Source organism: Xiphophorus hellerii, chromosome 19, assembly GCF_003331165.1.
Source record: "Xiphophorus hellerii strain 12219 chromosome 19, Xiphophorus_hellerii-4.1, whole genome shotgun sequence".
NCBI lineage: Eukaryota > Metazoa > Chordata > Actinopteri > Cyprinodontiformes > Poeciliidae > Xiphophorus > Xiphophorus hellerii.
Genome location: NC_045690.1, coordinates 13,450,511 through 13,477,555, shown reverse-complemented (window position 1 = coordinate 13,477,555; position 27,045 = coordinate 13,450,511). Strand labels below are relative to the sequence as shown.

General features: G+C 38.5%; 1 protein-coding gene across 1 annotated transcript in view; it reads right to left on the bottom strand.

Moving 5' to 3' along the window:
• gabrb1 (gamma-aminobutyric acid type A receptor subunit beta1) overlaps positions 1–16,495 on the bottom strand; it is a 34,346-nt gene extending 17,851 nt beyond the window's left edge. The window contains exons 1-4 of the mRNA XM_032547722.1: positions 16,401–16,495; positions 16,207–16,298; positions 16,063–16,130; positions 494–714 (exon numbers count right to left, since the gene is read on the bottom strand). Of these exons, the coding sequence (XP_032403613.1) occupies positions 494–714; positions 16,063–16,130; positions 16,207–16,298; positions 16,401–16,495 (476 nt within the window). The remainder of the gene's footprint in view (positions 1–493; positions 715–16,062; positions 16,131–16,206; positions 16,299–16,400) is intronic.
• Positions 16,496–27,045: the final 10,550 nt, after the last annotated feature.

Sequence of the window (27,045 nt, the reverse complement as noted above, 5' to 3'; positions counted from 1 at the left end):
TTTCAAGCTTGTTGAAATATGGCATGTCTTATATTTTCCAACAAACCAATCTGGGATTTCTGTGAATGCATTTATGTCATTGGAAGAAAACCTTGTCTTTAGTACAAACATCTTCAACATTTCTCAAAATCTTATGTTTCCCAGATGATATATCCAGATGATAGAAATAATTTAGAGCAACACTGCACCATATGTAATTGCCAGCTTTAAACTTCAAATGTTTTATGTGCTTCATTACAAAAAGTTATATTTTTTTCTTCTTTGTGCTATTCTTACATACCTAATAGGTTACTTTGTGGAAAGCTAGAAGAATATCTACGACTCTCCTTAAGCAACTGGAAGAGAGACGCAGATCGGTTATTGTCAAAAGCATCAGTTTTAAATGATGCAGGATATTTTTTGTAAAGGACCAACAGGAAAATGTGCCAAAAAGAAGGCGACAGTCTGAAAACCCTTTTAAGTTTTCAGCTAAAAGGTCGGAATTAATTGTTACCTGAGGCCGTAAAGCACAGTTCCGTCAGGGTGTAGTCGGATCATCCTGTTCTTGACAGTCACCCCATGGACAAAAGACTTCTTGTCATTAATAAAGTAGGTGTCAGGAACCCAGAGCTGGTCAGCCACCCGGTTGTCCAGGGTCAGGTTTAGGGGAATGCCTGTATAGGACAGCCGCTTATCTCTCCAAGACTGCTGGAAATACATGGTGATGGTGTAGTCCTGATGGGGCACAGAGACAGAAAGACTTTAGTTCCTTATTAACCCTTTGATATCGGACCAGCTTTCAGGGTTTCGTCTATTCCAATGTTGAGAGTCTGGTTTGTACATTTAGTGATCACACTCGCATAAGTTCATCTTATTTCTCAGAATACACCAATGTTGTAATAAAAACTGCCCTGTCAGGCAGCTAGCTTTTCCAGCTTGTGAGAAACTGTGTGCTTTGATCTCTGTTTTACTCTTGATTTTTATGTCTACTTCTAGCTGAATAAAACTCAAAATGACACAGAAGCAATCTGTGAAAACTTTGCCAGGCATTTTCAGATCTTCTCTGAATATTTCTGATATCTCCAGATAAATGTTTAAAATAATTAGCCTTATGCCAGATGAAAACATCATGGATTGATTTCCTCTTCTAGTCTGAACTTTGTCAAAGTTCAGATGGAAGGATTAAGGTTTACTGACCTGAGTAATTACTGAAACTGCTGTGTGGGTTATTGGTGCAACTAACACACAATGTGGGATCCAAACTATTCAGCTCCTACTGTTCCTCCCTCATAAAAACACAACGTGTTCCAGAAGCAGAACAGACTGCAGACGCGAGTTATGTTGTGTGATGTCAGCTCTTATTAAGCAGTGGGGAAAGTCACTGGCCTCCATGCTCCAGTTCTGAGACTCAGACACTTGGAACTCCCAGTTTCACCTGCTCCTCACCTCAGAGGCTCCTGTTCCTGCATCAGTCTCAACTCTGCAACTGCTGCACCAGTCATTCCTTACTGTGACTCAGACAGGAAAGTGGAATAATGCAATAGAAGAGTCATAATGTTGTTCTAAATTTATTTGTTTAGATGTGAATAAAAATAACTTGGGATGATGTCTTGTTTTTAAAGCATCACTGAGCTTAGTCTACATCTAATGTCAGATGAACCCATTTTACATAAGCGCTGTCATAAAGCATTCAAAGACACAAACAATGCAGTTTTCTCCCGTGAAAGCCAAGATCTCTCAATATAAACATTTACATGAAGTTGGAAATCTAGCAAATTAAGATGTCTGATACATAGAACACTCAACAGTAGGACTTCCAGAAGAAGCTTAAACGGGATGAATCGTCTGTCTTTTTTTTTCTTGCTGCTCAATGTTGATGTCTCAGCCTCAGGGAACACGTGTTTCACTGCCGTCTCTTGCTTTCAGGGTTAACATCTCAACATCGGGAAGGCACTCCACTCATGTTCTCACTTTCCAGCCGGGTCCATTAAAATGCTGGTGGAGTCCTGTGTGCTTCCTCCTTTTATGTAATTCTAGCCCTTCAAATTGCATTTTGTTAGGGCTTTGAATCCATGAGGTGCTCGAGCATTCGAATTAGCTGCTGACTGGAACAAATGAGGAAGCCAGGGAAGTGATGTCATGAAAAGAAGACAGAGTCATAAAATCTGATTTAAGAACAGTTTAAGATTTTTAGACTTCTTTAAGGCATGTTTACGTAACAGGCAAATCTAATGTTTCACATCCGACCATACATTATCTTCTACCTACGTGCAATGGAGGTAAGAGGAAAAGTCAGACATCCTTTCCATAAGAGACACCCTTTAACTTCTCCTGACGTATCCTAGGTATTTTGAGGCAATAGAAGCTATCCCAAACCAACTTGGGCCTATGTGATTCGTCACATTTTTTGGTCAGATTAACTAGCCACACTGCATTACTGTCTGACTTTCATTTGCATCTCCACCGTCTGTATTTTAGGCATTGCCTACCACATGAATAAGCTGATTTCCGCCATGTGCCAGAGTGCATCAGGATGCAGTTTTGACCCCCAAAGGTGCAACATCCGTGAGCAGAAAACCTCAGGCACCTCCACAGGATGGCAATGAGTCCAACACAGTGGTAGGTCTGCAGCGAAACAGTCCCAGAGCCAAAGAGGCACAAAGAGAGATGCAGGGCACCTGACACCTGACCCAGCAATGTAACCACATCCCCCAAAGACAAGTCTGGAGCCCAGTCTCTCCAGTAGCACCTGTACAAGCATCTGGCAGCAAGACTTTGCTTCTTGGATGATTTAAAAATCAACAATCTTACTTTACCGGATGCCTGCATCCCGACTCCGCATAAGCGGAAGAAGATGTATGACTGGATGGATGAATCTTACTTTAGAACATCAGTGATCCATGTTGGATAAGGTCAAGTAATTAGATTTCCTTTGACAGTACAGGCATTCAGACCATCTAAAATGTTTCAACAAACAACTCATCAAAATGTCCCAGCTGAGAGCTAGTAGCATTTAGAGGAAAAATCACCAGGTTTCGGTTGATCTAATCTGGGAGAAAAGCAGCCGTTAAGATTTTTCTCACAGCTATTCAGCGTTTTCAGCATCCGTTGCACTTTGCCAAGATGCTTATGTGTGCATTTCTCAGGAAGCTCGAGGGAAACGAACTTTATGAAGAAAAAAAATGCATGTGTGTGTTTGAGGGCCATCTGTACCTTCAGAGGTCACCGTTCAACACCAAGATGAGCGTGGCTACAGCAAAAACTAAGGCAACCACTGCAATTGCTTTGGCCTGATAAATACTTTAACTAGAACACAGAGACTGTAGGGAGATTGCAGGCTGTAGAACAAACAGATTTGCAGATTTAAACTACATAGCTGCAAAGATAAAACAAAATTTTAATCAAAAGGAAATCATATAGTAGGATGAGTCAGCTGAATGTCCTTATTTTTCTCAGCAGCAGCAGAAGGTTCAATCAAAAGAAAATCTTCAGCCAGTTTTGTGAAAAGAGGTGATAAAAACGTGTTAAATATACATGGTGAAAGGTAAAAAAAAAAGTGAACCAACAAGATAGAGAAAACCAGAGTGTAACAAGTGACAATACAAAGGGAGAATGAGGTAAACTGCACTACTGAACTAGTGTGTAGTTTTTAAAGCTTTCTACTTTGTCGTCATTTTAAAATAAACTTTAATTGCAAGTTCAAATAAAAGATTAAAAAAACATTGTATTATTCATAAAGTGACATCAAAAGGTTTGAAGTGTGAAATTCTGGACAAGTAGACAGATGAGAATAATTGGTCTTGATCAGTCATTCTCTATGCTATTCAAAGGTCTTTCAGAGTTTTTTGTGACCTTTGGATGGATTTGTTTGTACTCAGTTTTACTCCAGTTGTTACCTTTATAAAGGATTTTATTTATTAAGCTACCCAACACTGAGCTCTAAGTAATTTAGAAAGGGCTGAAAGTCAAGACATAAACCAATGTTTTGTGGAAGAACTAAATTGGTTTTCATATAATTTTTTAGAAAAAGAACAAATATGAACTTGTAAATCCTGACCAGTCTCAGTACTGGGATCCAGTTTAAACCAACAGAATGTTACATCCAAACATCCAGCTTAATAGTAGTAATAAAACAAGAATTAGTCATTCAGCCAGCCACTGGAACTGTTAGTTGCAATAATAAACTAGAGATGACATTACGTCTCATGAGGCAACAGCGAGAAAGTGCTGCCTCATAAAGCTGAGAATACAGAATATGAAGCAGAGCGACCTGCTTGTGTTATGCGAGGGTGGGTTTACAGTGTCTTCGGGGATACAACTATTATTAGAAGCAGCTGTTCCCCTCAGCACCCACTTGTCCATCATCAAGGTGGCACCTTGGTGTTTCAGAGGCTGAGTGATAGCCTAAACGTGAACCGAATACTGAGTACTTACAGCCTAGAATCAGGGACAGGAGGTGCTTCCTTACTGCAGTGAAACCACACTGACCTGCACCTCATGTGGGCACCAAACCTAGATGACCAAATGTTAAAGCTTTGCTTTCTTTTAAACATTTACCTAATCTGTGAAAATATCTCTCTGTAACACTATTGCACTTGTTCCATTTCTTTATCCTGTGGGTTTGACTTACCCTTATATTTTCATCTTAATGCGGCAAAGGGTCTTGTGCTGCAATAACCTCATTGCAGTGTGCTACGGTTTGACCTAATTCATCCTTATCTATAACCATCTTTGGCGGAAACTGAGCAAACATCAGAAAAGGGATTACAAAGTGAGGTAGGAGGAAAGGCAACATCACTTTCTAATCAGAAAAATACTGAAACCTCCGCAGAACCAGGACACATGATGTAAAACACATCCTGATCTCAAGTCAGGCAAATACAACTATGAACTCTTGAAATATCAAAGTAATAATCAGGGGTTTGCAGCTCTGGAACATACACTACCTGGCAAAAAGCTGAACGCAAAAAGCTGAAAAATCTCTTTTTCTACATGTTACTGGAAGCCAAAAAATAACAGAAAGCATACTGTAAGTAGTTTGGTGTTTTGGTTCAACAGTTCATAGTTCCTCGCTGATTCTGACAATGACTGTGCAAACTATCCATCCTAATCTATACATCATAAAACCGACTTCTGGAAGTCGGTTTGTAGGTGCCAGCCTGTCAGTGGGCTTATCACCCCATTGGTCCATTTATATTTTCTACATAAACACACCCACAAAATTTAGGCCAATCACGCAATTGTTTTGCATGCAGAGGGGGGCAAAATGCTCTTTGGAAAGGTTATGAAAAGGAGTGGATGACATGAAGCTCAGAACAAAATGACAATTTTCATCACACAACTGCGATGATGAGAACATTTCGACATGTCAGTCCAACCATGCTGGGCTCTTGAAACAACACAAGAAATAAAGCTTGTATTGACGTGACCGGCTGGTTAGGTCTTACCATAAATGATAACATAGTAAACAGAGCACGTGTTGCCTTCCTGAATCCTGTGGTCAGACCAAATATCCAGAAATGCTCTAATATAGCAAAAACCAGTGATGTGAAGATCAATAAGAATACAGATGCTAATCATCTGCTGTCTTCCACCCATCAGGGCTTTCACAGTTGCCAAACCAACCACCATCCTTTTCCTTGTTTCCATGCCAACCCCAGCTCTTTCTCATACAGGTAGACAGAGGCAAATCACTACAAATCAAGATTCTGGCAGAAACAATCACAAGGACAAATCAAGTTAGTCCAAATATGAAGCAAAAAGGAATATGTTTTATTTGAGAGATTGGTTGTTTATACTATTACCAGTGTCTTAAGCGATTTAAATACGTTAGTCAAATGAAGGGAAAACTGTTTAGTTTACGGTTATTACCAGAATCGTTGAAGTTTAACAAATTAGTGCTGAGCCCTCTGTAGGATTAATTAAGCACAGAATCTTTCCTGTGTGCCAAACAGATTTTCTGTGACTTCCTGAAGGGCCCAATCACATTGGCACCCATGACTGCTGCCACCCATTTCCCTGTTCTACTCCACTACTCACTGGTGGAATCAATCAATACACATTTGTGTCAATCAGATGTCCCTTAGGGCGACTACGTTTCTTAGTTAGCGGATAAAGTGAGTTTGTAGCTTGCTGCTCATGCAAAGCAAAGTGTAAAACATTAATCATGTAGACAGTTTGCTGAAAGCAAAGTTTAACACTTTGGCTCTGGGACAGAAGCTGGAGAAAAGCCCTGCTGATATCACTCCCACAGCAAAAGAAGAGCATGCTCTTTTCCTTTCGTTTGGTATTTAAATAACTACAGATAAAAGTTTAAACAGTCTGTCTTTAAACCAAGTTTCAACAAATGCCAATCGAACCTAGGCCCAAAATGACTGCTATCCAGTCAAAGTTTCAATAGTCCCAACTATGCCTGGTTTCAGTGTTGAGTTCACACGAATGTGGTCTCTTGAAGGTCATTCAGACTGTAGCCCACAGATGAAAACACAATCCGTTGCTACTTACCTGCATGATTTCACATTGGACGAAATCCAGAATGAGATGCCAATATGCCTATTCCAGAAAAGGAACTTTGTAATTTTGAATTACTGAATTACATTTTGTCTGATGTTTCACTGAGAAATTAAAATGCTCTAAACAAGATAACTTCTGGGGCCTTTGAGAGACCCTTCTTACTTGAGAAGTTGGCGATTTGAGGAAGGATCAGAGATATGTTATTGCATTACATTTAGAATTGAAAGGATTCATAAGCAAAGAAAAAGTAAAAAAAATAAACCAGGATACCAGAAAGATTGCGGTCATGGCTATGATTAAGCGAGCAGAACTTGACTTCATAGTCATGAGTTGTGGGTAACCACCGGAAGAATGAGATAAATACAAACAGGTGAAATTAGACTGATCTCACCTTATGGATAGGTCAAGTCTGCATAAGGAGCCAGATTGGACATCTGCTAAAAGCACTCAGTGGCTGCCACCATAGAGAAGGTTCCACATGTAGAAACCTTGAGGCAGCTCTTTGTCTGCCGACAGGAGAAGGCCATCCAAGAATGGGTGGTTGGATGTTAATGCAATTCAACCAAAGTTGATTCCTAACTACACTGACTCATAATGCAAGCCTCAAAAACTGACAACTATTTTCAGGTTACAAAATGGTAAGTGGCTGTAGTAGCATACTCCAAAGCACTTCACACTACAGTCATTCACTCACACATTCAATGGCAAGTTGCACTGTGGCTACAGCTGCCCTGAGGGACTCTGACAGAAACAAGGCTGCCATGCACCGGCACCACTAGGCCCTCTGATCACCATCAGCAGACGAGTCAGGTGAACTATCTTGTCTAAGAACACAACTAAGACTGACAGAGAGGAGGTTCAAACTGGCAACTTACAGTTTAAGTGATTGTTCAAGAGAAGTTTTAAGGCGAGGACTTTCGGAGTTTCCTACTTGAACCTTTTACACCCACAAGACAATCTTGTAGTGGAAGACCAGGGCTTAATTTGAGCACAAAGGCAGTGATAATGAAGATCTGGAGCAGTTACTAGAGCTGTGGGTGAGAGACAAAATAATCAGTCTGTTGTACCAAGGCTCGAGCTCACAACCAGTTGCAATGAACAGCCGGAATACTTTATCTAAAAGTTAGAGCAGCATGTAAACCTAAGCATTTTGTTGCTTGTCAGTTCTGGTATGAATATTGACCTCAGTTAATCCTTGTCTCACATGGACCGCTGTGAGCATGATCACATGCATGAATGTTTGCATTCTGGAATCGTTTGATTTACAAATTAAGCATTGCAGAAGACCATGCATTGACAATGTGAGATTCTATAGTTCATATGGTTGACAAATGCCTGCTGAAGTTGTTAAAACAAGTAGAAAAGTGGCTCTCAGTCTACATGTTGTGGTTTGACTTCATTGGTTTCCACTTTCCAGTCTGAGCAGACGGACAGAGACATTAAACAGGAGGTTAATGGAACTTCCTTTAATCAGGTGGTCAGGCACGGCATTTTTATTCCGAGCAAGCAGAGCTGCAGTGACATATGAGGCTGTGATTATCACACTGGTAGGTTTGACTTGAACTGTTTCTATTCTGTGTGTAAATCTGAGACTGTCAAGTTCTTTATAGCAAAGATTTTCTCTAAAAAGGTTTCTTTTTAGTAAGAATATATTTGAGTTACTGTATATCTATAGAAATTAAGTCCTAATTAGACATTATAAAAACAGTTTGACTATCTACAGTAGTGGCTTTGTTCCATTTCAGCTGCCTCCAATTAAGTGTCTGTGGTAAAATGAAGATGTTTTAATAAAGTTAATCAAAACATAATTTTTACTTACCCTTTGGTAAACAAAAGGTAAATGAAATCATGCTTTATGTGGAGGTTCACACATTTTTATATTTAAAAAAACAAAAGGACATGAGTTTCTATTCAGAGCCTTACAACAACTTGTGCCTGGTCTCCCCTCAGCCCCTAACCTCCTGTGTCTAACTGAGCAAATCCTGACACCTTGATATCTTCCTCTGACACCTTGATATCTTCTCCATGCAGAGATGAAGAGAGGTCCGCACTGCTTCTCATAAATCCTAATCCCACAGTGGCGCTAGACCCATCACTCCTCTGTCCTGATCGATAGCACCAACTGGCTGGATGAACGCAGAACCCATGACTCGCTCTAAAAACACAGCACACTCTCAACATGTTGAGAGGAAATGTGTGGAAGATATTAAAATTCATCTCATACATTCTGCTTTTAAGCAATGAAAAGTGGAAATTTGATCCTGACTTAACGTAATTTTCATTAGCAGCTAACAAGGTCTCTATTGGCCATGTGTTGATTGCATCGATTTTTTTTTTTTTTCAGATGCAAGCCTCCTAAAGCATCTTGGGTGATGTTTTCTGCCAGAGAATATTTCATCATTTCACACAGCAGCCAAAACAACAACAAGAACACACTAAATCCCCCTAGATGATAATTCTTTTCCTCAGCACTAGCAAAAAATAAAAGTCTTCATATGGTGTGGATTAAATGATAAACGGGTCGCAAAACAATCCAAAATCCTTTAATGACAAAAAGAGTGATATGTATTGAAATACATATCACTGTATTTCACAAACATCTCTGAAACACACACACACACATTTCTGAAAATAAAATACTAATGGTTTAAATATGTGAAACTGGTGACAATAAGACATCTGAGAATTGAGATTAGACAATGAGTTTTAATGTATTCCCAAACTCTTTAGCTTTTCACACTGACTACATCGCTGGATGAAATCTGTTTGTATGCACATACCTTTGCAAGCCTAAAACACATTTACATGCTCATGTCTTTTTCTTAAGTCCTGTACCCCCACAGGGTGCCACATTTCATCACTCTTAGACAAACATCATGCTGCATCACTGTTATTTTACCTCCCCAGCTGCCCTTTCTTCTGACAGCACACCATGTCTGATGACTTAGACCAGCAGAGACCTGACAATGATCTGAAAACCCGCCTGTAATCTGTTCACTAACTGCCAAGTTCACTTGTGCCTCACGAGTGGTACAAGCCCTGTCCACTGGGGTCGCGTCAGTGTCAGAGACGAGAGTGCTTGATTTGTCTCAAAATGACATGAGACGTGTCCTTAGGGAACGCTGAGTGAGCTGCTTTGTCCTTTGTCCATATGTTAAAGGATTCATCTGTAAAGTTATTAGTGAAAATAAGGAAGAGCAAAACCAAAAAAAAGACTTGTCCACATATCTTTTTTGTATTGTATTCATTTTTCTAAAAGAGGAATAAACTGAAACAAATTCTCCCAAATTTTCCCTGAACATCTCTTATCTGCTGAGCTTTGTTTTGTGGAAATTAGATCTGAATTAACTGCAGACATAGCCTCAAATCCAGACATATTAAGTCTAAAAGTGAAGTGAGTTTATTAGAGGATTATTAGACCTCTAATTTTAGACATGCATAACCTGAGACTGCCAAGAAAAGTTAAATCACGGCGAGACCAGGGACTGAACCTTCCACCTCTTTCCCTGCTGACCTTCAGCTGAACAAGTGATGAGGTGTAACCACCAAATAAGTGCATGAGAAGTCAAGTATAAATTAAAGGGTGATAAAGCAAAAAAAAAAACGTATAAGTGCTATTTGGCAAGTCATATTTCTTCACATTAATTTTTTCCATCACAGAGGATATATCACCATATTTTAGAGCCAGAAAACAAACAAATCATGGAAGAATGAAAAAAATTGATCTTGGGAAAATTATCTTAAAACCTGTTTAAAAAAACCCATTTTGAATCACACCTGTTAAAACAGCGAAGCACTACCTTATATGGCTATGAGCCCTGCAAACAGATCATTTGGCAGTGTCTTACAGTATTGACAGAACAGATTGTTTTCATAAAGAAAATTATGTTACTTTAATGAGGATATATCAGACAAATGTTTGGCTTCTTACTAGTGACAGAAAAAGGATGGCATGAGCAGTTTAGGTGTGAAGATCCTATTTTGAAGTAAAAAACACTGTTTAGCTGCATATAAGTAAATACAGGTAGGAAGAGGTCATTTCTTCTCACCCATCAAAAACCGTTGGAAACATTTTTTTTATCCTGAATTATGAAACAAATTAAATTTAACAACTTAAACCAGATCCAGACCAAACCAGTAAGTCTTCAGCAGCATTCTAGGCCATCATGTGCTAGTTTTTTTTTTTTTTTTTAGTGTGTTTCTCTATTGAACAATACTGAGTCATAAATTGAACAGACAACTGAAAAGAAAAAGTAAAAAGTAAAAATGCCGACCTATGTCCTTTAAATTCATTGCTCCACAAGAATTGGAACCTCTCCTCAAAAAAAACCCAGCACACATGCAGCTCAATGCAGACTGCTATAATATTTTGTAACAATGCATAATACAATATTTAAAAACTGGATTTCTGTCCAGTACAAACATTCTCAACAGATTTGTGTTAAAGAACAAAATCGGATTTAAACCCAACTCTTCCTATCTGAACATCTTCTGACAAACACTTCAGTTTCACTCTGTAACTCACGGTTTGTTCTAACTCACACAGCAGCAGTGGTGGTAGACGTGCAGAAACTATTGTGATATCACAGCCTTAGTAGGTGCAAATGTGAATTTAAACAGCGTTAGAAGCCCACACAATTGCAGCAGGATGAATTAATGAATCATGGTTTCATGGCTGGGCCGGGCAGTAGCTGCTAGAACTTGCCACTGTGACTCTTTAAGCCTCCATGAGCTGAAATTGACTGTAGCTCATTTCCAACATGTATTTGTGCACCAGAGTCAAAGTGATGATCGATAAATCAAGACTTGCAAATAATTATGAATCACTGTTTCAGCTTGCATGAATTGTAGAAAAATATTGACAGATCTACCGTGAGTTAAAATACAAAAACTACAAAGTCTTGAGGTAGTAAACCTGCTGAAATTCTTCTAAAAAGACAGAGCAAGTTAGTTACCAAAGACAGAGGAAGTTAGATAAAACTATCTTCTTCACATTTCTTTTCTGTTAAAAATAAATCTGATTCACCCCATCTGTTCATAAGTTTAGCAATCTTTTAACTGAAGGAAACGTGGCTGCTTTCATTTAGGTACAAAAATGAGTTTTCTTTTAGGGTTTAGGACCCACCTGCACTCTGGATGTGTTTAATTTTAATTTAATTGCTCTTTGGAATCAATAAAATAAGTATTTTTGAACTGAAATCCGTATTTTTCCTTATACCTTTCTACAAAAAACAGACAGAGGGATGGCACAAACTGAGAAATCACTGGAGAGACTGTGCATGTCTTCCAGCCTGGGAACACTGTATGGTCCACCAACAGTAACAGGAATATCACAAGGAAGTGATATATCAAGATAAATCCCTTAATGGGATTATTCTGATTCATGCATGTGAAGTAAAGGTGGACTACTTGGAACTGAACTCCTAAAGTAACCTTTGTTGTTGTTAAAACTGCACTATAGAAAGACATTCAGAAGAAAAGCACTTCTCATAGGTTTATCAATTATCCTCTTCCATGTGCTTATCTAAAGTCCATTTGTAACTTTTCTTGAGGTATCCTAGTGTTTCCAGGCCTCAAGGAATATATATAAATATCTCCTTTCATGTGGTCATTTTAATTAAGAAGTGGAAATATATTCAAAGAAACTTGGCTCTGTGTGATAATATTATGACTGCTTGTACAATCATAAAATATTTAATTACAAAAATCCATTTCAGCAACATGGTAGTTCAAAGTGCTTTACATCATAAAAACCAACCGACTGCCCAAACTGTAAGAATCTGTTGGACAACATGAAGTAGGCTAAAAGATCTCAAAAGACAACACATCATGACCTCATCTTTATAAACTTATTGGGATTATTCAGACTGGAAAGAGTTATAAAGAAAATTCAAAAAATTGTACACTCCAGCAGACTATGGTGAGAGTTTTTATCCACAAATGGACAAAACAAGGAACTGTGGTGAACCTTCCATGGAATGGCTGGACTTCCAATGTTTCTTCAAAAGCCCATCAACTCATCCATGAGGTCTCAGAAGAACTAAAGCACATCAGCCCTCCCGTATCTCAAGCAGTGTCAGGATTTTTAAAAAATAAAAGATAAAATAAAAAAAGATACAGGATAAAAACTGCATCCTTGGGTGAGAGTTCAACATCTCAAAAGACTTACAAGTATTTCAGGGTAATATTATGGTCAGGAGCTGCTTGGTGTCTTCACAATTGAAATGGTTTTCAGTAAGCTGTAGAACCATGACTTATGCTGCCTAGTTAACAAATCCTAAAGGAGATTGTCCAACCATCATTACAGGACCTTAAACTCAACTGCACTTGGGTAATGCCTCAGGTCAATGGTCTGAAACATAGCAGTAAGTTCACCTCTGAAAGGCTCAGGAAAAGACAAGCAAAATTAGCAAATTAATCATTTTGGTGTGGCATAGTCAAAATTTACTCTCCAGTCTTCTGCAAAGATGAGTGGGTCAAAATTAATTTATCGAAATGCAAAAAACACACAGCCAGTTATCTCAAAGACATGATGGAAGTCATTCCCATGGTGCAATTACATTTTCAAATAGGGCCCTGGTGGTTTAAACTGTTTTATTCCCTTAATGAATTAAAGCAACAAAAAACTTTCTGTGTCAAGGCTTACTCAAATTTGAAACTGACATTTTTTTGGTGATCTTAAAATTTAAACGCAACAACCACAAACAGAAGAAGTATGTAAATAAATTTTCACAGCACTCTAGTTCCTTCAGAGAAGGTCCTCCTCTTAACAGGTTATTCCCAGGAAGAAGAAAAAAGAAAAATCTAAAGAGATGCATCCAAGAAAACCCTGAGATCAGATTAGATAAAATTAGATTACAAAGCCACCTTTCCAGACTCATTAAAACATATTTAGGAGAAGTTCCAGCTGGGGTACAGGAGGCAGAATCATGGGAGACTAACAGCCGACATAAGTTATCTCCATGAGGTTGGTTTGACTGTTCGTCTCTATTGTCACCAGCCTGGCAGGGTGCCGAATCACATACCCAGGGGATAAATAGAGAAGGACACACGAAGTATAGAGAAAGTTTAGCAAAAGGAACCGCCGTCCCATATCTTCTTGTACAATCGATGCTCCCTTTTTCTCCCCAGGACTTTTTAGCTGGGAAAACAGTCTAGTTTTATCCAAAAACAAGCAATAGAAAGCTCTAACTTTCAAGATTAGAGTTCTTAGTTCCACAGTTAGACTGTAAAAACCACTCACAGTCTCACGTCTGCATCAGTTGTGGAAGTGAATCACACAACAGTTTTGCAGTTGCAAGTCAGAAAATCAGCATAAGGTGTTGATAGAATTGGCAACGATTAGCAGCATGAACAAGTAATAGCACATTACTCTGCTTTTTATGCATTCAAACAAGATGTTCACTAACTAAGGTTAGACAGCGCTGTGAGCGTGATGATTTAATGAGACTCAAACTGGCAGCAGAGCAAATAAACCGTTTATTACTGAATTTTACACATTAAACCCTGAAGCAGCTATTTGGGGTTTTGAGATCTCTTTTTCTAAGTCAACATTTACACTTTGGAGGGAAATTCCTCCAACAGGAACAGACTGTTCCTGCTTTTAATTTGGAATTTTGAATTCAAAACTGAAAATATATAATTATATAATATAACTGAACTTATATCAGAGTACACACAACTACTGAAGTTACCAATTCTTTCAAACCATTCAGGTAACTTAAACTACTCAGAGGGCAGGATTTAAGATCCTTAATGTTCCTATTGTCCACGTGTGTTAATTATTGGGGTACTAACAAGAAAAGATAGGATAACCTTACTTCTAATTATTACTGGAGCATCTACTGCTCTTTGTACTTAGAACTTAGAAAGTACTCCTGAGCTATGAGTTTTAGTCGCCAGTTTTTTTTTTACATCTTAAATACTCAAATGAATGAAGGTTTGCTGATGTTGAAAGGCGTTTGCTCCTTTCTACTGACACTAGCTCAGTATGAGGAACTGCTGTAAAGTCAATAACTTAATGCAATCCACATAGCATCCTTTAAAGAGATTTTATCAATTCACAATACCGAGTTGGTACTGCATTACTATTATGATTGTACGGGTGACATGCAATGTGGTGGTGTTAGAACCACCTTACATGGTAATTTGGCTTACTGTTGTCAACCAATGGAGAAAGTTAACAAAGCCATTCAGTCCACATTTGCCACGCTTACAAACATTGAAATTGTGGAAGTCAGTATACATTCAGGTGTGAAATATATACATTGTATCCGCCACAAAATAACATTAACAGCCGTCTGGTTTGGCTTCACGGTGGACAATGGTTGTTTAAACTGCAGGCAATTTTCGTTAAGTTTTGTAGCGTGGAACTGGCGCCTTACATGTCAGAGGCAAATGTTAGTTGAGTAACAGTTAAAACTTCAACTGAAGCAATAACTTCTCAATAGCAAAGGGTTCAGACCCTATCTATGAGGTAAATAACTTAGAACAAGGGGCTGGTTTTAACCAGGACTAGACCAGTAGCATTACTTTGGTTGTAACATGAGAGATTCAAAACCACCTTAATTTGGAATTGTTCAAATTGTATTCCATGTTCAGATACTTGACTTGAAATTTAGTGAGACTTCTTTATCACACCTAGATGGCTTGAAAATGCGTACATAAAGTTGTGGAAGGTGATTGTAAGTAGAACTAAGTTAAGTATGCAAAAAAGAAAAAGGCATTTGCACATTTACACAGATTTCCATGGTAGTGTTATTTCAAGTTCGTTTAGATAAACTATAAAGCCTGCCACCTTTCATTTTTTATCCTTTCAAAGTCATTTGGTCAACATCAGAGGTACAACCTTAGAAGAAAGGTTCAATAAACCAGCCCATCAGCTTTGACTTCAAACTTTTTTCCAATCCCCCCATTTCAACTCTGTGTGTGTGAGTGTGTTTGGGTTACATCTTCATTCAGTCAAACATGCAGCAGTCAAAGTGTGTTTATGCCAGAGTGCGTGGGGAGGGGAAACGTGTGAATCTGTCAGACTCTCTCAGCCTCTGTGCACCTTGGCAGCGCTGTACTCATGCTCTGTATGAAGTGGTCACATCATATTCTGCAGACAGACTCGCAGCCCCGCTGCCTGCTCTCTGACAGCTGTTATGCAATTACTGCGCTGAGACTAAAAACGAGCAGAACACGCACAGAAAAAGGATTCGTATTTTTTACCCCCCACCCCGTCTGTGTGTTTCTGATCACCTTCTCTGTCCCACACGCCGCGCTGAGGCCGCAGATCGTGCGTGGAATCGCTAAGCAGCCTCTCAGCTGCCTGCCTTGTTAATTCTCAGCCACCGCCGGCTGTGACACCGCGGGGAAGGACTTGATGCATGCGGATTGGGGTTGACACATTGCGGATCTCATCACGGTGCTGAAGGGAAAAGCAGGAGGAAGACGACGAGGAGGAAAAGGAGGGAGGAGAGTGTGTTTTTGGGGGGGCGGTGGGAGGCAGTGAGGGGAGTTCCTTCAGGAGCAACGCTGCACCAAAGCAAAACACACATTTCCACCCTCCGCTGCTTTCAAACTTACCATGTTGACTTCAGACACCATGTCAATGCTGGCGATGTCTATTCTCATTCCCACATCCACCGGAGCTCCTGTGGAGACAGCAGAGCGTTAGGAAGCAGCGCAGCAGCCCCGCTGAGCCCCACATGGCAACCGGCTGCAGTTTACCTCCAAAATCAGGCCGCAGACGAATGTCATAGCCCTTCAGCAACTTGTCAACAGTCGCTTTTACGTAGGACATGTTGCTGGGTTCGTTTGCGCTAAAAGATTGGGAGGGGAGCAGAGAAAGCATTTCCAGTTCAGATTTACTTAAAATAAACTCAGGCCTGTGTGGAATCAGAGGTGCTGCTGTCAGATCTCACCTTTGCGCACCGCAGACCACAGTGATGAGCAGAGACACGCTGCAGACTGTAATCCACATTGCTGGCAACTCTGATGCTGCCAGCGGCTTCCACATCGGATACTCGCAGGGACGCAACTTAGGAGGCAAAATTAGTATTCCAAAATAAATCAACGCATGCGCGTCCTTTCACCAACATCTGAGCGTCAGGGGGGACATGACTTTGGATGAAGACGAAGCCCGGGCGAAGAAGAGCGCAGCAGCGCAGAGACGAACATGTGAGGAACGATTCACCTGCAGGGTGGAAGGATGGAGAGAGGAGCTGCACGCCCAGCAGAGAACCTCCATCAGCCGATCTGCGTCAGGTTCCGCTTCAACTTCGGGACGGTAAATAACGGGCACGGAGCGCGACTCCCCGGTCACCTTTGGAGGGAGGGAGAACGGGAGGAAAAGAGGGGGAGGCGCGGCGCGGCGCGACGCGAGCACGTCCGGGGAGCTGCGCACAACTCCTGGCGGCGTGACGGGATGCACAGCAACTTAATCAGAAATAGCAAAGGGACTGATGCACGCTGATCTGTGCATCAGTCTATTAATTACCGATTTTATTTGTAGCTTCCCGAGTCTTCTTGAGCAGGAGCACATCCACAAAGTTTTTAAGGGGTGGTCAGAAGGGGTTTGGGGGGGGGGGGGGGGGGGGGGGGGACCCGAAAACCAAAGGAGAAGCTTGGGAATTGTATATGTTGGTGAGGCAATTTAAAACTAAGTGTGATGGCCAAATCCATGGCCACACTCTGATGTCGGTAACTCTTTTTTTATGCACAGTTTATTTTTTCATATAAACACAACAACAATTTAGTTTCAATAAAAACATTTATTAGTTGATTTGAATGCATTTGTTCTATTTGTTAGCGCGCACATTTAGTTAGCATATGTATTTATATCAACTTAAAGTTAATTTTGTTTGCTTAAGATTAATTCTGTTTGTTTTCCCACCGGTACTTACCTGCCTTGGAGTTGCCAGACAAAGGATGGGGGCCAGGGCTCAGCAGGCTTAAATGCTGATTGGACTCTACCACTAGTTCCTGCTGGAAGGGGGAATCTGTAGCTTCTTTGTTTAGATAAGTTTTGTATTTAAGTAAATATTAGTATTTAAAGTTTAATATTTTTGATTTTCAGTTTTGGGTCTTTAGTTTAGCCAAAAATTAGCTGTACTGTTATTTGTTTTTGTGTTATTTGTAATTGTATTCTGTTTAGGTACACCTATTGTGTCTTAATTGGTCTAATCAGCCAGTATATAAACCCCTGTGTGTCATTTCTTTGTTAGGTCAGTTATGTTTGTTTGTGCAGCCAGTTTGTTTACATTTTTTGCCTGAGTTCAGTTTTGTTTCTTTGACCTCTTTTATGAGCTCAGTTTATCTTTTGTTATTTATAATATTTGGGTTAAAATAAAAAAACCCTATTTTTCTAATATGTCCTGTGACTCCTCCTGTTTTTAACTCGGTCCATCACACTAAGGTTCAGTAAAAAAAAAAAATAAATAATATTTCTTATTATTTCTTTAAACAACCTGATCTGTTCATATATCAAGAGGTGGTAAAGCAAAAATATCAGCAGATTAGATTCTTCAGAACATTCTTCATTCCTCTGTCTTATCTCTGGACTTTTAGACTTAAGGGTGGTCCTAGAAGTGAGAGACAGATGTTCAAAAATGGGCACCTTGAAGGAAAAGAAAGTCCACATAAATGAATAAAGACAAAAATTAGCAGCTCAAAGTTAATAATTTTCATAGATAAATATTGTGCATATCAGATTGCCCATTGGAATAAATCGGTAGACAAACTTTAGATCTGAGTCTGTAAGTGGACAGGATAAACCAGTTTCAATTTATAAGTGAGAGAAACCAATGTGTTTAATTGAGATGAATGACTTATTTTAGTTTAGTCACACAGAGACTGGGATTGAATAAAGGAAGAAAATCTCAGTAAAAAATCAGGAGAAAATGTCTAAAATATTAGCAAAGCTTAGAAGACAGACACATAGCAGGAACATTTGAATTTATATGTTTGCTATCCGTTTTCATGTGGGTTGTTTTATTCAATAGATCAGGGGTGTCAAACTCCAGTTCTCAAGGGCCGCTGTCCTGCAACTTTTAGATTTGCCTCTGCTGCACCACACCTGAATAGAATAATTAGGTCATTAGCAAGGCTCTGGAGAACTTATCCACACAAGGAGGAGGTAATTAAGCCATTTCATTCCAGTGTTTTGTACCTGTGGCACATCTAAAAACTGCAGGACACCGGCCCTTGAGGACTGGAGTTTGACACCTGTGCAATAGATCATTGTGTATATTCATTCAAAACATTCATTTAAAGATATTTTTAATGCTAACCCTTTAAAGTTCTCTGCATGGCCTGGCATGTTAGAAAAATGAAGACCAGTTCTGCTTCCGATTAGTCTAGTGATGAGTGAGAGCCTGAATGTAGAGAAACCTCAGCAAGACAGAAGGATAAAGGGAGAAAGCAAAAGGTGAACTCACTCATTAACTTTGTTGTAGGGAAGAAGAAAAGGAGGAAATTAAATTGACTAAATAAGAGCCCCTACATGCAGAAAAAAACTATTCTACAGACAGAAACTAAACCATGACCACAGAGAAGAGTCAAACTTTATAAAGAGGAAGATCGTCAGTAATACAGACCGGGTGAGTCACAATCTGTAGCACCTGCTGGCAACAGGAATCAAAACTAACAGCAGGAAATGTGAAAAAAGTAACTGAAAATAAAAATTAAAAAAAATCTAATTTAATATAAAAAATTTTTAGGAGAATACAGAAATTGCTGCACTGAAGAACCAGTGATTGAAAAAGAAACCTAAATATTTTTCATATGTACTGGGGTGACACCAACTGCATGTGACGTATTGGTAAAGATGCATCCAATACAACACACCACACTGGGTTTATAAAAACAAGGCCAGATTTCAGTAATATTTTGTGGAAAATCAGGAGTTCAGCTCCTATCCCACCTATTCAGGAAGCTAATTTCAACTCATTGTACCCATGATCTTATTCCTTAAATAATAATCTGTTTAACCTGGGGATGGGTTGACGGACCAGTCAATCCACATCATCACTTTTCATCTCATGCAGCTGCCTCTTCACCAGGACAGACTGAAGCATCACCCTAATCTCTTTTTGCATTTTTAAAGAATTTCACAATTTTTTTGTGACAATGACAATGCCATGACAATTTGAATATGAAGTCATTTTCAAATTCATGAAATTAGTAATATTGCAAATGCCAGGTTCACAGATTTATAATTACAAGTGGATTGAACACATCTTTATTCATAAATTGGCACACAATGGAACAGACAAAATGTGGCAGAATCACTCCACATTAATTACGTTTGCTGTAAATTTATGAATATTCCCTAAATATAGGAATAAATATGCAATGTCTTGCATGCGGACGATGGAGTGTCCACAGCCAAGCGTTATTGCAGCCAGAGCTCTCTTATATGACTGAGTGAAGCCATGCAGCAGGAGTCTGGTTTGCTGCTGGCTGTAGGGAGGCGTCCAACACTGAGATGAAGCTGCCCTGACAACAGCACTTACCCAGCAGGCAGCACGCCTCCAAGGCTGCAGCAGCAAAAGCTTTGTGTGTCTGGTGCTGAGATGAAAGAAAGTTTCACTCACCACCATCATGTTGCAGCAAGGTCAGTGGGTATGTGGAAAATATCTATGTCCCCGAAACACACACACAAGCGTTTTGATTATTGTCACACTAATAAAAAATCTTTCTGGCTTTAGATTTAAATTGACTTTAAATTGGATTTTCTAAACATTTTCATTCTAACTCTGACTGTAGTTAAAACATTGTCCAAAAAAAGCATATTGATAGAAAGTTGAGTGGAACTAAAAAGGTGTACTAGAAATAGGAATACTCATTCCTTTGAAGGAGTGACAGATCATACACATACCCTTCAAATGTCAAGAGATTTCTTCTGTATAATTTGTAATTATATCAGATGTAATTTCTTCTTGAACTCATGTAACATTCAACTTGTCTGGCACTTTGTGAGTCAAATGTTGACACACAGCAGAGATCAGGTGTAAAAGATTGAGCTAAGCCTATTTAGCAGTGCAACCCTGGAGGATGAAGGCCACAGAGTAAAAAAACATGTTTTTATTTAGTAGGTATAATTTTATTTTCATAGCCCCAACTTAAATTAAACTCTTTCAGGAACCAGGAATTAACACCAGAAGGTGCAAAATGATTTCGAGGCAAATAAAAATGATCCATCAAACTCTTTTAATGATGTCGTTCATCTGATTGTGCTCCATATTTCCTAATAATAGGTGAAGTTTGTAAATCTCAAGGTTCATCCAACTCCTTGACAGATTGGAGCAGCGTTCTTCTGCAGATGATTTATCTCCTTCCATCATCCTACAACAAGACACCTAGACTTCTCAAGTCCTCAGGATTTGGTGAAGCGCAGACTCGGTGGAGAAATGTAAACATTTTGTTTCTGCATGTGTCACAGCAGCAGTCTCTTCAGAGACTCTCCCTTCTCTTCATCCATGTTTTCCTGCTATGTCACCTCGAGGTGTTATCCTGAAGTGTCACCCCGAGTTGTCACCTCAACGTGTCACCCACATAACCAGATCATTTGCTACTCATCATTTTGCTCTCCACCACTCAGTCCTCCTTCTGCTGCTGAGTTTCCTCCATCTGTCAACTCCTGATAGTCCTCTCCCTGTCCACAAAACACTGTCAGAGCCTCTTGCCTCTAGTGCTAAAATGCTGAAAAATTAAATAAGGATTTATGATTGCTGTATTTTTAAGTTCATTTAAGGTTAAAAGTGCATGGAGGTTGTTTTCTAAAAATAAACGTTAGGTATTCATGATTTTACAGGTACGTTAAATAGTTTAATAGACAATATGATTGATATTCAGAAATTACAAGTTTATAATAGATTTATATGAAATTAAGGTGTTTTTCTTGTTATTTATCGTTGTGATAATGATATCTGAAGCAGTTTTGATTTTCAAGGATGCACGACTGCCTGCTTTCTCGAGGAATCTCCTCATCCCTGGGAAGCTGCTGTCGCCATTCTCCTGCTGCTCTCCCTTTTATATTTCTTTCTGCACTCTGTTCATTTCTAATCATTACCAATCAACAGACTTTCTCTGCACCCACACAAGAACCAACATGTGATTGTTGCAGGATAAATCAGAGCACTCCTGATGAGCTGCTAGGTTATTTGCATGTTTGATTTCCACTTTGCCTTTTGAATAAACTCATTATTAGTGTTACCCAGTGGCTTTAAGAGGTCATTAAAACTTTCTAACTCAACTTGTGGTTTCATCATTGTTAATTCAATGACGACAGCGTCGAATCTGTTTTGTGTTTTTGTTCAACGATATTTAGAATTGCATAATTGTAGAACCTAAATATCAGATTAGTTTAATTTTAAATATATCCAACTTTATGCAAATCAGAGCTAAAATCAGTCTGTTAGAAGTAAAAGAAATTTGACTTACTAAAATGTTTAACTTTGTCTGGCAATTTTTAAATGTAACTCAAAACTTCTGACTTGAAATGTACAAGATTTTTACATGATTACATTTTCATGGGTGATGAAGGTAAATGCGTGGAATTTTATGCGTTGTTGGTTCCATCTTGTGATAAAAGTAGCTCACTACAGCTAACCAACAGATTTTGTCCAGTTTTTGTTAAAGATTTCTGCAGTGCTAGAAATATTGTTTTCCAGATTTAGTCAGCTAGTTTGTTTTATTTATCTAAAAAATGTTTTTTCAAAACCCACATTCATCTAAAGAATTTTGCCACAAGTTAAGATCTTACGCAACACTGGCATTGTGTGGTTTACACACAGTGAGGTAAGGACATCTAAACAAGAACAACGAAATCACTTCTTTCTAGGAAATAAACAAAACAGATGGAACTAAATTTTATTTAATTGATCTTGCCTAAACTATGTCCTTGTAAGTCATTAGGTCTTTGACAAATTTATTAATACATTCTGCACACATGAATGAACGAACCATGAATAGCATTTATTAAGATTAATTGATTCCTCTTAATTTGCCGTAGTTTTCATATCTACAACTAGATATAAGTGTTAACGAAACATTTTACCCGTCATGTCTCTGGATGTTAAACCGTCTTTGTCCAGCAGGGGTAGCTGTTTGCACATAATGTTTTGAGAACTGAACCCCTGAAAGACTTGTCACAAAAAACACTGCTCTAAGACACAAGTAGCTTGATGCGACCGCTTTCGTTCGACATTCAAACAAAGAGGGCTCGTCTGACTGCTCATTATATGCAGGCGGCTTGAGGAAGTGAATAAATTCAGATGTGCCACCGGTTCCCTGCTTAGCCACGCCCCCTAGAGTCTATCAGAAGTAAGGGAAAACATATCACAGTAATAACAATAACCTGGAAACATGTCATCTATGAGTTGGCATAAAAATCCTAGAAGTATCACAAATGGTCTCCAAAAAGTGGACACTCATAATCTACTTGCCTCTTTGAGCAATTCCGCTCAAAAAAAAAAAAATTTAATATTGCTTCCAGCACATTCTACTTTCTCCCCTGGCCTCGGATTATCTCCGAACGATTTTTGACCAGGCCAATCAGCGAACGGAAAGAGAAGACGTGAACGATGACGTCGATTTTCTTCGCCGTAGTCTGCCTGTAGTTTTAGAAATGGCAGCGGAAGAAGTGAACAAAGCCATTCGGTCCGTGTTGGCCATTCTTCCAGATATTGAACTGACATATCCGCTGCCTTGTTCGGATTGGCACTTCTCTATTTGCAGTGGAGGATGATAGTTTACAGTGTAGGCAATTTCCTGTATGCTTTCTTGGCGTCGCATATGTCATGGGCAAACGTTAGTAATTGGGTAAAACTTAGAACCGCAACAGAATCCACACCTCCAGGAAACAATTGTTTCTTAACAGGCTAGAGCCCAAAGACTCTATACTAAGCAAAGTGTTCCAGGCGAATAATTAACAAGTATTTGAGAAAAAAAAGAGAAAAAATATCAATAGAAAAAGAGTAAAACAGAGATTATCATTCAGGAATTGAAAAGAAATTGTTTTTTAAATAGTGTTATATTAAATATTTTTCTTCATCTCTTTATAACATCATTTGTTGAAATAACCAACAGGGGGATTAACCAAATAATTTAGAAAATGACACTAAAATCAAGAATAAATCATATAAATCTATCAAAGATAATGTGAATCACTAAATATTCCTGTCCTGACTCTAGCATGATAAAATTAGAGTAGACTATGTGAAAGCTAAAAACATGTTGTCATGGATCTATCCATCTCCATGACAACTCCTCTTACGTAAACATGTTTGTCGAAGAGCAAAACCATAGAGAACTTGCAGAATGACTATTTATGCAGACACACGAAGGGCACATACAGTGCCATTCAGAAAATCTACAGGGATTCAAGTGTCTGGGAAAGAAAGAGTAAAAGAGGAGAGAAAAGAAGAAAAAAAGGTGGACCTCGTGGTGCAATATGGACCTTGATTGTTTATGAGTCAGCTCCTAATGTAAAATTAATTTATTTTGCAAAAAGGTGTTCAAAATTTAGAGTGTGTGTGAAGGGGGAAGCAGACAGGGCAGAAAATAAATTGTGGGATTTTCATTTTAAGATGACGTCAGTGTTGCTGCTCACAGAAGAAGCGCTGCTTTTTGGAATGAAACTAAATCTGACTATGTGTTACTATTTAGTAAGTAATAAACATTAATATAGGAACTAAAAAAATATAATAATAGAGAAAAAGTAAGTGCACACCACAATGCAAGAGCTTGCAGACAACCTTCAGCAGAAAAATCTCCAAGTAGTTGTTATCTTCGATGTTACCAGAGCTTTTGTTACCAGAGAAATTGCTTATTGATTGAATCTGGCAGACATTTGTTTCTGCACAGCTTCTGGAAGGTCCCACTACAGTGCTTTAGTCCAGTTAACATCCAGTTTTCAGTCCTTTTTGGTTGATTAAATTTTTTTTCAGTTGCTTTGTTGAATTTCTCAAATCATCCTCGACACTTACAAAACAGTGAGTACTTGTCTCAGATCAATTGGTACAAACATCAAAACACCACGAATTACTTGCAAAAGAAAGCCTCTTTCTCAAAATTCTTACATCATCAAAAGTAATCATATGTGTCAATAAATATGCTGAGAAAAATTCCTCAGTGGGTTTAAGAAATAAGGAGTAGGGTGTCTTGTGGGTCACCAACCATATCGTAATGATGGAACAATGGAAACTGGCATTATGTCATCAGCCTCTCCTTCCTCTTCCTCTGTTTTGCCTCCTAATTCCTCCACCACAGTCTCACACATTTTCCTCTTTTTCTTCTCTTTGGCACAATGATATTGAAAAGGTAGTTTTGAACATTTCAAATCTGTTCTGAAAAATGTTCCAAAGCGACTCAGGAAAACTGTAAATCTGATATGGCCTAAATGATGTTTAAACCATTTTTAAAACATAAAGCTCATTAAAAATGTCCACTTTGCATAAACAGATTATAACTAGAAAATCATCTGTCTGCTGCTCGGGAGCATGATGATGAGCTGTATTGAGAAATCAGAGCTCATCAGTGTCGTAAATGTAACTAATGGATCGCGACTTAATGCAGTAGATAAAGGCCATCAAAGATGGGGTAAAATTTTTACTTTCATCTCACGGAGGAGTCAGAAAGCAGATTCTGAGTTTGTAATTCAGCCTCAAGAGTTAAAATTTTCTCCATACTGTCCAGTTTTTGTAAATAACTCTTGACTCTCTCTCTGTTTGTGTTGTCCTCCTTTGGGGACCTCTTTGTTTTCATGAATGTGAACTTTTAGAGCCCAGAGGAGCAGGATTTCATCTGGTTTGGGGTAAAGTGGACCAAATGCACTTGGCTCTAAAGATGTGGAGGCGTTAAATCTCCACTAGAGGTCAAACATGTTTAGATGATCAGAGTAAATACATGACTTTACTGTATTTAAAGTGGTAGTGAGAGAGCCTGTGGAGGACAGAAACAAGAAAAATCCTTTCATTCATCACAGCAGATAATATAATACACAACAAAAATAAGCAAAGAAAACGTTGACTATTATAGATAATTAATTATTAAAAAAGGACTATAAACTCAAAACATTTAGAACAGTACAGTTTGTTTAAATACAAATACAAAAGACCAAACAAGTAGATAAAAATATATAGAAAATTATTAACAAACTCTATAAAGGAATAAGTAAATAAATTAATTAATTTAATTTATCTACTAACAAATGGCATTAACTAATAATCAATCACAAAACTACTTTCATTTTGTCTTTATCCGGTAAATAAAGCAATCATTTACATGTTAGAGAATGAAAAGTTTTAACCTGAGGTAGTCTTAGTCTTAGTCTCAAAGACTATATTGACTTCCTGCTACACTGGCAGAAAGTCAATATAGCTTTGATTCTGCATGAGCCCGTTCTCAGTTTATAGAACATTAAGACTCTAAACATAACTTGAATAATGTGGAAAAATGCAAATGTGTTGTGTTCCTGTTTGAATGACTCATTCAGACTCTGATGGTGAACACAAAGACATCTGTTCTGTGTGAGGAGTGTAGATATTCAAGATGAAATGAAGCTGTGTTTCGCTGAGGTAGACAGCAAGTATAAATATTAAAAATCATGTCAAACGGAATCACATTTTCAGCTTCAGCTGCTCATTATGAATAAAACTGAATTTATTACCACAGGGAACATCTTCTAGATGAGTTCAAAAGAAATTTCCTAGGATATTTTTCCATCACTGCCTCAACAATCAAACACTTTCACATCCAGTGTTTGCTGTCTTTTGTCAGGTCGCTGTAACTGTATATTTGATAAAGTGTTTACATTTAATGCCTGGATCCACAATGTTTGACCCCAGGAAGTAAAGCTTTACTCCGAGAGAAGCCAGAAACCTTTAGTTCAGAATGGTAACAGTCATCAGTAGTGAAATGGGGCTGAACCAGATCTAAAACTTGTGTGCAGGTTTAAAAGCACAGTTTATTTTCAGACTTTAGACACTTTTCTGTATGTGATCCCAAAGAGATTTGCAGTTGTAATACACTTTGTTTAATCAGGGTACATGTCAGCTGATTGGATTTTTATCTGCAATAGTTTCTTCAAACGCAATTAAATATTAAGTGAGTCTCACATATTCAGTGATCATCAAATTCATATTTGTCATCATCAAAATTTGTGAACAGAGCTCTCTGCAGAAGAGTTTGTGTTTCTTTTGATGCCTGTTTGCTCCAAAAATTTTCAGATTTTTTTGCATATGTTGCACAAGCATTTTGGTTGTTGTTCTGCAAACAAGATGGCGTTACAAAACAAGATATTTTCAGCTCAGTGAAATGATTACAAGCTGTCACTTTAGGCCGTTACTGTTGTATCTAGATTTGAATCTTGCTTGTCCTCTGCTATATTCTGTGACAAATCAGTCTCACACAGAATCTAAAATATCATTACATACAGTACAGACCAAAAGTTTGGACACACCTGTGTGTCCAAACTTTTGGTCTGTACTGTATATTAAGATGTAAAAACTTTGATATTTTTTTAAAACACAAGCTCTATTAAAAACAATCTAAACCTAGTCCAAA